The following is a 12,241-nucleotide window of genomic DNA, read 5'->3' as shown; positions in this document are numbered from 1 at the left end:
GGGTGGAATGCTCCTCAGAGCAAACCCTCAGCTGTTCTTCCTCCCACTCTTTCTCCATTCTCACCCTTCCTCCATCTCGATCCCCCGTTCTTGACCTTCCGTGCCTCGTCCTTGGCGACAAAATGTGGCTCATCAACACCAAGACACTGCGTCTCGAGCAGATTGTGGATCCTTCGTCGGTCGATTATGCCATTCTCTCGCACACGTGGGGCGACGACGAAGTGTCATTCAAGGATATGAAGCGTCTTTCAAAGGCGAAGAAAAAAACCGGCTTCGTCAAGATCGCCAAAACCTGCAAGCTGGCATTGAAACAAGACCTGCGATATGCTTGGATCGACACGTGCTGCATCGACAAAACCAGCAGCGCCGAACTGAGCGAAGCCATCAATGCCATGTTTGTGTGGTACCGAACCTCTGCCATATGTTTCGTTTGGTTGGATGACCTTGCGCCATCATCTTCAGCATTCAAGATAATGTCGCATAGCAAGAAGTTTTACGACATTTCACAGATGGCCTCTTGCAAATGGTTCAGTCGTGGCTGGACCTTACAAGAACTCATAGCCCCGGCTAATATCAGATTTTACGACGCCAGCTGGAACTTCAGGTTCACCAAGGAGAACAACGTGTCAACTTTGGCCACGATCACAACAATAGACGTTGACGTGTTGAAGATGATTAAACGGCTTAAGGACGTTCTGGTCGCAGTCAAGATGTCTTGGGCAGCGAATCGAGAGACGACGCGACCGGAAGATATCGCATATTGCCTCCTTGGTATTTTCGATATCAACATGCCGATGCTGTATGGCGAGGGCGAGAAAGCATTCTATCGACTACAGGAAAATATCGTGAACCTGCATTCAGACACGTCGATATTCGCCTGGCTGGCGCCGTTCAGACCGCCCCTGCCAACCCAAAGCTTCAGGGGACTTTTCGCCACGTCTCCCCAACAATTCGCGTCTTCTGGCCACATCAGTCGCGGAGTGTTCGCCATGAGGCCTGATATGGGACTCGAGAATAAAGGGATAAGACTGAATGTTGATATTTATACAATCCCTCGAAGCGAGTACGTCCAGATACCACTATGTTTGGAGTGTCTTACTTGTGATATACCTCACGAAATATTCATATCCCTTCTGCGCACTAAAGAGGGATTTGTGCGCATATCATCAGGGAGCTGTTGTCAACTGCAAGACCGGTCAAATTATCGAACAACTCCAGGAGGTGCCTATTGTCGCAGGGTGGTAGATCCAGAAGACAGTGAGGCTCTTGAACGCTTCGCGTCAAAGCCGATTGAAATTCGGAAGGGATTCAAGACATCACATGTGGTTGCATGGCCCGGTCCCGCTTGGAACCGCTGCACATTCAGCTTCTGCGGCGACGCCCTTTCCGACGACTTTTGTGGCCTACTATATATAAGCCCGGTGGATTTGAAACCGCTACGTTTAGCGTTGGTGATCAATAAGTTGGTCAACAAAGACATGGACGTGAGATTCTTCTATGATGATCCGGCAGACAGTCATTGGGGGGTAGTTGGAGACCTTAGGGAGGAAGGCATCTTGAGATACGCCAGGATGGGTCTGAAAGAGTTGTCCAAAGAATACAGCACTATGAAGTCGAGTCATTTGTACGGGCGAAAAGCGAGCGTTTGGTTCAAATGCAACTGCTCACCAGAAGAGGGCGACAATAATACGAAGGTAGAAGCGGTGGTGAATGACCTTGTGATCACTATTTCGCTGTCAACATGGTCTAGTGGTGTTGAGGACGTTGAAGAGGCTTCCGATCACGAGAGTGACGAGGCGATCACTTCTCAGAGCCACGACAGGTCGTTCCGAAAGAGAAAAGCCGTGTTACCGGAACCTGATGACGAGCGGAAACCGAGACGGTCTAAGCGACTGGAGAGGAAGAAGTGGTAGTTTTTCCTGAAGCGCGTTAATTGAGTATCTCACATCACTGGCTGAAGATAGATCTGTTCATGATCAGTCTCTAAGACCTCGTGCCCTCGTCTCCAGAGTCCCCGCCGCACCCAGAGAAGTCCAACAGCCGATCCTCGTTTCATCCCCCAGCGATCCCGACGTCATCCCGCTCGTCAAAATACAACACCCTCAAACCCGACCTTCGAGATCCTCATACATCTTCCCAAGCCCAACCACCGTCTCGGCGCTGCATGACACGCCCGCCATGACCATCAACCCAAAGGGTTTTCCCATTTGTCTTGCTCTTATCAGGCCATCAAACCAAGACCCAGCAAACCGTAATCATACCGGAGAATAAGACCCAAACTTCCGTAAGGCAGCAAACATCACCTGCCCACAGAAACTCCACAACCCAATCCCCGAACCCGAATTACGGTAGGGCTCCTCCCATGGGCACCAGTAAATCACGGTAAATATTCTCCCCTCGGGGGCCCTTGATGAAACATCTCCCAGCCCCCAAAAGGCCTCCGACCTCATCATATACCGCCGTAGGTCAAATATAACCTCCAATGACCTGTACCAAACTCACGTGTGTCCGGGTTACCATCAAATGTCGTCAGGCCAAGCCGGCAAACGGGGGCGTCGGGGGCGGACGGGGGGCCCAAGTGGGATAAATCAAGCCAGAGGATCAGGGTCCGCCCCTCCATATGCCAAGTCACAAAGAAGACCCCCCCCCCATTCATAACACAGCACACCTAACAACGCAGCAAGTAAGGATCCAACACATCACACTCAAAACCAACCCCCTCCAAAAACCACTCGTCAACTGAAAGAAAGAAGATCTCCATCGTGCTCCGTATCGCCATGAGCACCGCCGACACCAATGAAGACCAGCCCAAGCGCCGACCGGTTGGTCAGCCGACCACCACACACACACTGACACCCACACACATCCGTCTTGCCTCTTAGCGCGGCCTGCGCAGCAACCACACAGAAAGGAAAAAAAAAACCCGCCGAAAACGATCGTCAGGGGTCCTTAACATGACACAACCCACCCCATAATAACTTCCCCAGCGCACCCACCAGCTGAGAACCACCCAAGTCTTGCGCCTAACAAACGCTGGCCCTCTGTCTCCCTCCCACGCCCAATCACCCGCTCCCTCCTCCTCTTGACTCTGCCTCGTCTCCACGTGCTGGGAGGCCTTTCTTCCAAAGCAACCCAAAAACCGGGCAGAGAACAGAGAGGCGCACACAACGGGGCAGGGTCGTGGGCAGCAGACAGCGTTAATTACCAAGGTTAATTCACTCCCAGATCTGGGTCCCTGTGGTCCGCCCTTCAGTGGCCCAGTCAGTGGGCAGCAGGCGGCGCAGTTTCTCTCGCCGCTTGGGGGCTGGCGAACACCAGCGGAGAAATTTTGACTCGGGCAACCTTGGAAGACACGCGAGAGAAAAAGGCTCAGCCCGTTCGTCGTCAGGTCAGGTGACTTTGAACATCTCGAGGCAGTCCTCCCCGGTGACAGTGAGAGTTGGAGCTCGGTGCCCGCCCGTTTGGCTCGGTGCTCGGAGGGCCCGGCGCTCGGAGGTTTAGACACCACCACCGCCCAACGGCTGTCGGTGGGCTTCCCCAGGAAACCACCAGTTCACGGCCGTTGTTCACTGTCAGGATCATCACGTCAATGCGAATCCGTGAGTTGGGAGCCCACGCGCAGAGCTGTCAGAAGTTGTTCGCCAAAAGCCAAGTGTGTAGTGAGATATGAGGTCATTTGAATGCTCGATTACTACGGTCCATTTCCTTTAAGTACAATCGACCACGCTATCAGAAAGATTTCCAGCACCACGAGAAAAACCCCCAAACCCCTTGGAACCCCATGTTCTCTTTTCCGTCGAGAAAAGAGCCCGTTTAACCAAGAAGAGGGTTTTTATTTAGCCCAACACTGCCCGGAAAAATCCGGCTCCCTCTTTTGTCCCTTCGTCGCGCGGCGGCTCTTGACCAATGAGGAAAACTGTCAGGCAACATGTGAAAAACAAGACCACCGTATATGTAAACCATTTCATTGATAAAAGAACCGCCGCGGACGTCCATAATATGAGGGAGCCGTTGTACTATACACACAAGATGGGGGTAAGGGCGCCACCAATACTCCGTCGCAACTCTTTCCATCAAATGTCGTTATAAAAAAAAAGGGATATCCCCAACCGCCGCCGATGAGATTTTTTAAAAAGCAAGAAGATTGTAAAATATCTCGGCCGGCGCCAATACCTCCCCCGGAGAGAGGGAATCGTAAGAAGCGAAAAGTGCCCAGCGGGGGCGATTGGCGGGCCAGGACGTTTGTGCGTTAAGATGTTGATGATGATGTTGTTGTTGTTGTGTGTGGGTGATTGATTGAGGGGGTTGATTGGCGAAGGTTTGATCCGGGGAGGGAGAGAAAGGGCAAAACCATCCCGAGACGTTTTTGTGTTTCCCCATGTTTCTCCCTCCCTTAATTTGTAGGTGTGTTATCCGAGAGAGAAATGTCTAAAGGTGATCGCAAAAGGAGTGGACGGCGTAGGGTGTTTCGTGCCGACGGCGGTTCTTGTGTGTCCAAACGATGAAGATGATCCAACGCAAACCCATATCGTAAATCCGAGATATGTTCCCTACACCATGATACATATGAAATTTCCGACGACACTGGTCGTTCTTTTTATCGGAAGATTTGTTCCCCGAGTAAGCCAGCGTCGGAGAAATAAGAACACCTCTAAACGCCACGGATGCCAGGATGTTAAAGTAATTTAGTAAGCCAGTGGCTAGGTCGTTCGTCGTCACGAAGTGAGGTGCTCATGCGTTGGTAACCTAGAGATATCATGTCAGTTTTCGTTGCTCTCCGGGTCTCACATTCTTCACTGTGAAGAGGGGAAAAAACTTACTCGGAGAATCTTCCGCGAGTAATCTTGGTTGTCGGCGATGCTGCCGTCGCTCATGCGGCGGTGGGCGAGCGTGGGATCCATGCGCGAGTCGGTCATGGACATGCCGCTGCTGCTCGGGGGCTTGGAGCCACCGATGAAGGCGTTGACGGCGGCGTTGCGGCGGTGCTCCTCCTCGATCTCGGCGTTGCGCTTGCGGCGGACGTAGAAGAAGATGCCGCCGACGATGGCAGCGATGGCGACAACACCGACAACAACGCCCGCGGCGACGCCGGCGACGTTGGTGCCGCTCTTCTTCTCGGCGGCGGTGGTCTCGGCGGGCGGCGGCGTCGGGGTCTCGACGATGGTCTCGACGGCACCGCCGGCGTTTGTTGTGGTGGCCTTCGCGGTGGAAGAGGCGGATGTGGTGACGGGCTCCTCGTCGGAGACGACGATCTTGATACCGGTGTTGTAGACGGAGTAGAACATGCCGTCCTCGACACCACCGCCTGATACTTGTGTCAGCTGATTTCCTTCATCATGAATTGTCAGAGCGGGTTCAAATGGAAATACGTACAAGCTTCCAGCGGGTATGCTGGGCATCCAAAGTTGCACTTCTTGTCGTCGACGACGTTGATCTTGGGCGGGTAGTCGTCGCCGCAGTAGCAGTCCTCTCCGTTCAGAGCGGCGACGTTCTTCTTCTGGTTCGTTTTGCACTCATCCGTGCACTTTCCTACACTGAGCTTGGTGACGTCGACGGGGTAGATCTTCCATGATGTGCCGTTGGCGTTGTAGCAGCCGTGAGAGGTGATGGCGTTTACTGTCGGGTTCTCACTTGGTCTCTGGTAGGCCGAGCTGGCGGTTGATGACTGGGCGGTGGCGACGCCGACGGAGACGGCGGCCAGGAAGGCTGACGAGAACTTCATAATGACGATTTGAGGGGGTATAGCGAGAGTGAGGAAAGGAAAGAAAGAAAAAAGAGCAGGTTGAATGAAGGGCGGTCTCGAATCTGATCCAGGACTCGAAGACGGTGACAGGTTCGTGTGTCGTGTCTTGCGGGTTCGAGGGTCGATGAACGGGTCAGGGGCTAAATGGCTCGTGCGGATTCAATCGGCCACCAGATGTGATTTTTCCAACTCGAAATTCTCGGCGACGTCCTCGATTTCTTTTCTTTACTGGTTGATGTTCCTCCCGTTCGATTAGATAGTTGTCGGTCGATTGAATACGTTGATTCGGTCGATCGGGGGTGTTGGTCGATGTTGACGAGCGAGCGTGTCGGGGCGGGCAGGACCGTGTCTAGGTCGTGCGTCCGGGAAACAAGGCGAGAGTCCTAAAGAATGTACGGGCACAGCGGGCCTACGATCTTCTCTTTTGCGTGCTGTCTTCGTGTCGGAAAACCCTTCTCTTGTTGTCGTGTGTGTCCTTCGAATCTCTTTTGCTGGGGGAAGAAAAAGAGGTTATCACCGAGTAAATGACATTGAAGGAGAGCGCGAAAGGAGCAAGGGAAAGGAGGAGACCTTGGCGGATCGAAGATGAGTAACAGGCGATGGAAGAGGGAGAGACTTGGGGGGGAGGGGAGGAGATTGGAACGAGTGACAGCGGGTGGAATTGGAGGGAATGGCTTGTTTTGTTGGAAAGAGGGAAACGAGCGCGGAGTGGGTTGAGATGAGGAGGAAAAGCGAGATTGCGAGTCCACTTTGCGGCATCCCGGGGGGCTCGGGGGAGCAGATGAAGGGTGTAAACCCAGAGTACGTACACGTCCTCTATGTAAGTCCTCGCCCACCCACACGCGCACAACTCTACCGTTCTCTCTTTCTCTCTGTGTCCGTTACAATCTCTGGCAGTCCGTCTGAGGGTCATTTAGGCCATCTCTTGACCCGTTCTGCCATCTGGTGTGTGCACAACTCTTGCATAGAAGGGCTTGTCGAGAGGGCCACAGCGATGTCGTCTGCTGGTGGACACACTCTCGACAGAAGGGAAAAGCGCCGTCACGTCCGCCAGTCAGCGTCTGTGAGGGAATGGCTCGTACCGGGACAAGCCCTGAACAGCGTAGTGCAGCAGCATCAGTCACAGCCTAGGGGGTCCCCGGCAATATCCAAGGCCTTCAGACGGGACACACACACACACGCACGCGCTACGAGACGGGGCAACACTGAGAGAGGGGTGAGGGGGCCAGGGGTGGAAAGACGGGCAGCAAGTCCTCTCTTGGGCTTGGGGGAGCGCTGCCAGACAGACCGACCCAGAGTGACTTGAAGAGGAGACACTGGACTCACACACACAATCAGTCGAGCTGAGAAAAAACCGCTACTACTGGCGTCCAGGCGGTTTTGGGAATAGACTGGGCAGCAGGCTTGACGCGGCCGTTGTCCAATGGCCTCATGCCGTGCCTGGCCAAGAGCCCATCTGATTGGATTCTATTGGAGCAGGTTACCCGTCCTGCTGTCCAACGTCGGCGACGATTGGATGTTCCCGCAGCAGAACGAAGCAGGGGTCCCGGATCAGGTCTTCCCTGGCAAGAATTCAGGAACCAGAATTACCGTCGAGGGGCGCAGTTGACTGGTGCAGATCACTTGCAGCATCGGCCGCGGTCGTACACTCTACCGTCTGAGAGCGCGGAACCCTGTTAGCAGCGTGGCTTGGGAGGCCTCGTTGCGTCTTAACATGAGCAACGGTTCCTGGTACACGCTATCGCGAGCCGTCGAGTGATCAGATCCACTTTCCAATTAAATCCTTCACAAAATGCAACACACCACCACCAAGGTCGTCGCGGTTCTTCATAACTCGTGGTTGTGCAGACACTACGTGCCAAAGGAGAAAAAAAAGGGGGAGGCGGTGGATAACTTGACACACGCGCTACATCATCTAACGATACCTGCCGGCTTTATGAATGGGGGCATCCTGTCGAGTTGTGAAGACTGAGCCTGGTTCATGTCCATGTTCCTTGGTTTGGGCGATGCACCAGGCTGCATGCTCCGTCGCATCGCATGCTCGTGATCTCCCTCATGGGGAGAGTCATTTTTGGAGGCACGCACACCCGATCGCCCGGCTGCGAGCCGCGAGCCAACCACGGAACCGTACGCTGATGCCCCCATGGAAGAGCGGTACAGCCGTTTGCTCAAACCGTCGTGATGATGAACCGTCGCCGTTGGGAGAAACTGCAAACGCCAGCAGCCAGAATCTAGCCTCGATGGTACAGAAGCGGCGCAGCCTGTGGAAGCGAGATTCGGCCTTGGAGCCGGTATCCTGCTGTGCGACTCTGCGGCAAATTGATGAAGACAGGCAGGCACAAGCACGAGTCCTCTCTCTCCTTTCATCTGCTGGGCCGTTGTTCATCCTGCGGCCCATTGTGTGTGTGTGTGTTCGTTTGACGCTGATTGTCAGGGTGCCACGCGCCTGGCGCTGCATACGGTATCCCAGACACGAGTGCATCTGGATGAACCTGGGACTGGGGCAGGCTTTGGGACGACCAATGGAGTACACAAAAGCCGACTGTGCCGCCGCACAAACACAGGTACCCTTGGCCGTACACACGGTCTTACGGGACGCCTGCGCACCGGCGTCCGTTGCAACCTTTTGGCTCCTGGTGCCACGATAGCCTGACAGGATGAACCTTCGCTCGGCCACGCCAAAATGCCCTCCTCCTCCTGGGCTTCGTCGCAACTGGCGGCCCAGCTGGACGTCCTTGGGAAGGGGGAACAGTCTGAACTTTGAGTGTATGCAAAGGCGGTGCAGGGCGGCAAAGGAGTGTGCCTCCGTCTCTGGCGTTTGACTCCTTCCCGTCAGTGACTGTTCGGACGGACTATGGATGGATGGGGGCTCCAGCGTGCAGTAGTAGTAGTAGTAGTGTAGCTGCTGGTCTGTCTCCCTTTTACTCTGTCTGTACAGCCATCAATCACCGGCCTGTCCCTGGCGATTTGACGGCACCTCATACTTTTGCGACCGCTGATGATTGACGGCTCGCGGCGGGCAAAGCGCAACACACGACACGGACAAGCCTCATTGGAGGCTTGGTCGCAGGTTTTGCCTTGGTGCTGATCCTGTTCTCTCTGCGTCTTGACGGCAGCTGGTCGCCCCAAACGACGGGCTGGTGAAAACGAAACCCGCCAAGGGGCTGACCAGAGTCGCAGGTTGAAACTTGAAACGAGAGAAACAAACGGTAGAAAGATGAAGAAGTCGAAGGCGGCCGAGGGCCCATCTACGGCGTTCATTTGTCCGTTGCTTCACACTACCGGCAGTCTGCAGTGGGTTTAACAGCACCGTTATCGTTTGGGGCGCTGTCGTCAGCTATTTTTTGTCCGACGCCAACAACACGCCTGGAGATGGGAGATGGAGACGGTGCCACTGGGATGGGTCCCCCGGATGAGGGCCGCGATCGGTAAGGCAGATTGGCTGCTGGCCGAGTTGGAGACCGAGCGACTACCGAGAGAGGGAGTAGGGGCCTGAATCTGGGGAGGAGACTGTGACTGTGAATGTGAGTGCGTGTCTTCGTACATGCAACGCCCGCGCATGAGAAATCAGCCGGTATTGAAGCCTCTGTCTGGTGATGATGATGATGGCTGAATGTGCGGTCAGCAGTACGCCACGCCTAGGTGTTGATTGCTCCCAATGACAGGCTGCAGACTGCATGTCAGAAAGCCGTTGCGAATCATCAACCACCTGGGTTATGCCGTGGCATTACAATGTCCCGTACACAACGTTGGATATCAAACGCCGTTGTGTACAATGCTGTGCCCGCAGTCTAGACCCGTCTAGCGAATCTCCAGGTGTTCTGTTCTGGATGCGCAGTGGTGTGCACTCGGCACGGCAGCAGCAGATGGAGGCGAGATTGGGCAGCGGGATAATGCCACCCCCCCTAGTGTGTCTCTCTTGGGACTCTTGGGGACAGAGGATACGAGACGGGCGGCCGGGCCAAGAGGCTTGGGAAAGGCTTGCAGAGAGGCTTGCAGCGTGCCCGTTCATCTTCTGATGAAAATGTCTAAATCTGTCATCAATATTGTATGGCCGTGAGCAGGTGGCTTGCATTGGGACAGCACATGGGAGCATTTTCAAATGTTGACGGGATCCTTCGAGGACTGCCATCAAGGTGACGGTGGTGTGCAGTGGTGCATTTCATGTGTCTGGCTCTTATCGAGTCTTGATTTCTCTCTTTATTGCCCGTGATACGGGATGACACCGCAGTGAACAGAGACGCGGGACTCATTGCGAAACGGTAAGAGGATAAAAAAAGAGACATCTCAAATGAGCATTCATCATCCATCACGCCAGAAAAAAACGTGTTCCGGGCCAAACGTCCCCAAGAAGCAACCCGATCCAAAGGGGGAAAGCCTCCCCTTTCCTCCAATTCAGAATGAGATCCTCCAGGGGTGCTCCTCTGGGCAGAGGCAGTGCCTCGAACGGGTTCAACAGCGCTCTTCAGGGCTCTCCAAGTCCCCTAGACTCTCTCTCTGGCAGCAGTGGACTGAATACGTGCGTGTACACGCACATCCCGGCCGGGCCGCGGAAGAGAGGGGGTGGAGTTTGGGAGAGAAACGCTTAATCGAGAAGCTTGTCCTTAGTCGTCCGCACACTTGGACATCCGATGCAGGTCTTGCCTGGTTGGCCTGGGCCAAGTTGCTTTTTTCTTCCTTCTTCCTCGTTGGTGCTGTGAGCACAGCCTCAGCAATCAATAAGAGATAATTGATCATTTCATAACGTCGCGGTTCGGCGGTCTGCAGGAGATTTGTTTGATCGTAGACAGAACTCTTCCCTCGATGCACCAAAGTCCGAATCTCCAGCAAGGATGAACGAGGGAGCTGAATGCAGCGGAATCTAGGCCTTTAGGGTAATCGATAATGCCGCCCAGAGCGGAGGAGATGATGTCGAATGTCTCGAGGATCATCTGCATGCCAGGCGCGCCGCCATCTCGACCGAAGGAGTTTTGGTAATCTTCCAGGCGTGTACTGAGAATGGCATGTGCAAGTATCGCAGCAAATAGCAGGTCGGGTTTGCCGTCGCCAGCCGCGTTCTTGTTTGCTTCTGCCATTTTCGGGTTCGCATTCATGTTCATTTGCCAGCAAGTTTGGAGGACTGCTGCGCGCCCTATATCCGCGACTCTTCTCTCTCTTCGCCTCGCCTCACTTCGCCCTCACTTAAAGCATTCCGGCAAGGCCTCGTCCTCGAAGAATGTGTCAGCAGGCAAACTCTGCAACAGCAAGCCCGCTGTTGGTCGCGCATACATACCTACACCGTCGTGAGTTGATTGGGGGCTCTTTTTCCCAGCTGACAAAACGAGCCCCCTCCCCTTGAAGAAGCAACGCTCTCCCTGTCTGCTAAGAACCTGCCGTGAACTCTGCCCTGCGTCTGGCGCTCTTCAACCCTCAGCGAACGAACAGACATGCAATCTCGCTCACGTCGAGCTTTGGTGTGAAAAAGAAATCTGCCGACAGGATCCGACACGCCGGACTCTCGCAATCATCGCCAGATGCCACCCGTCAGTCGCAAAAGCAACACTGACGCTCGAGTGCGTGCACCGTTCATTGCCCAAGCATCCAGCATCCATCCCGGCTCTGCCGTGATTCGCGAAGGAAGCTTTCCCAGCGTTCCAACGGGTCCCATCGTGCTTGATTAATACGAGCAAACCATTGAACTGAACTTGCACAGAAACCTCTCTCCTGCAGTTTAATCCCGCCATCAAAGTAGTAGTAGTCCACCGACAAAGCAGTGTCCATAGCCCACGAGTCGCATCCCGAAGAATACAACTCTAGGGATTCCATTTCTCCCGCTGATCGGCCCCCTGAGCTTCCTATCTCGAGTCGGTACCCGGCTGCCGGTTCCTCCTGGCCTGCGACCTCCGGCCAACACATTCAGGCTCACCGCACCAACGTCGTGCCCGCCGACTCCATCCTGTGACTACGACGCCGTACGGGACTGCATACCGCACTCGTTCTGCGCTGTTCTGTTTATTCTAATGCAGTCCCCAACCACCCACTCGCTGTCCACAACCACGCGTCTCTACAGGGGCGATCCTGCACAGCCAACATCATAAACCCACAAATGTCGTGCCGCCCTCGTTGTGGATGCTCTGGAGATGGAAATCGAGTCAGTATGCCCGGGGCACCTTCCCAGTTGATAGATGTCCTCCCAGCTGTGCCCAGAGGCCAAGCAGAGACATATGAACCCACGAGTCACCCGAAAAGCAAGGCACAGCCATCCCGCCCCAAGCAGCAGACCGGCCGTCCCATCTTCTGATAGTCCAAACCGCCATCGGCGCGGCCCAGTCTCGTTCTTAGGGTTCTGTCAAATCGCTGTGCCACCGATCCTTCTCCTCGCCCTCCGCGACCAGCGGGGACCGATCCCGAGCCCCCTTTAAACGCCGACGAGGAGAAAGATTGGAACTACTCGTGCGGCTCAGTGCATCCAGTCTCCATCGCATTTCATCTTTGGCGCTGCTGTCGCCCATGCAACAT

At 54.7% G+C, this 12,241-nt stretch overlaps 3 protein-coding genes across 3 annotated transcripts; 1 reads left to right on the top strand and 2 right to left on the bottom strand.

Annotated features, from left to right (window-relative positions):
• Positions 1-122: 122 nt before the first annotated feature.
• On the top strand, positions 123-1,000 carry CGGC5_v008177 (Vegetative incompatibility protein HET-E-1; the record flags this gene model as incomplete). The annotated part of the gene is made up of 2 exons (XM_032024312.1): positions 123-771; positions 837-1,000. The coding sequence occupies 2 exons, from the start codon at positions 123-125 to the stop codon at positions 998-1,000; spliced, it is 813 nt and encodes a 270-aa protein (XP_031892038.1).
• A 3,731-nt stretch (positions 1,001-4,731) lies between these two features.
• Positions 4,732-5,722, bottom strand: wsc1 (Cell wall integrity and stress response component 1; the record flags this gene model as incomplete). The annotated part of the gene is made up of 3 exons (XM_032024301.1): positions 4,732-4,746; positions 4,821-5,305; positions 5,374-5,722. The coding sequence occupies 3 exons, from the start codon at positions 5,720-5,722 to the stop codon at positions 4,732-4,734; spliced, it is 849 nt and encodes a 282-aa protein (XP_031891993.1).
• A 4,754-nt stretch (positions 5,723-10,476) lies between these two features.
• On the bottom strand, positions 10,477-10,818 carry CGGC5_v008175 (uncharacterized protein; the record flags this gene model as incomplete). The annotated part of the gene is made up of 1 exon (XM_032024280.1): positions 10,477-10,818. The coding sequence occupies one exon, from the start codon at positions 10,816-10,818 to the stop codon at positions 10,477-10,479; it is 342 nt and encodes a 113-aa protein (XP_031892037.1).
• Positions 10,819-12,241: the final 1,423 nt, after the last annotated feature.

Source organism: Colletotrichum fructicola, assembly GCF_000319635.2.
Source record: "Colletotrichum fructicola Nara gc5 chromosome Unknown KSG_Nara_v1_contig04, whole genome shotgun sequence".
In the NCBI taxonomy this organism is placed as follows: Eukaryota; Fungi; Ascomycota; class Sordariomycetes; order Glomerellales; family Glomerellaceae; genus Colletotrichum; species Colletotrichum fructicola.
This window is presented reverse-complemented; position numbering and strand designations above follow the sequence as displayed.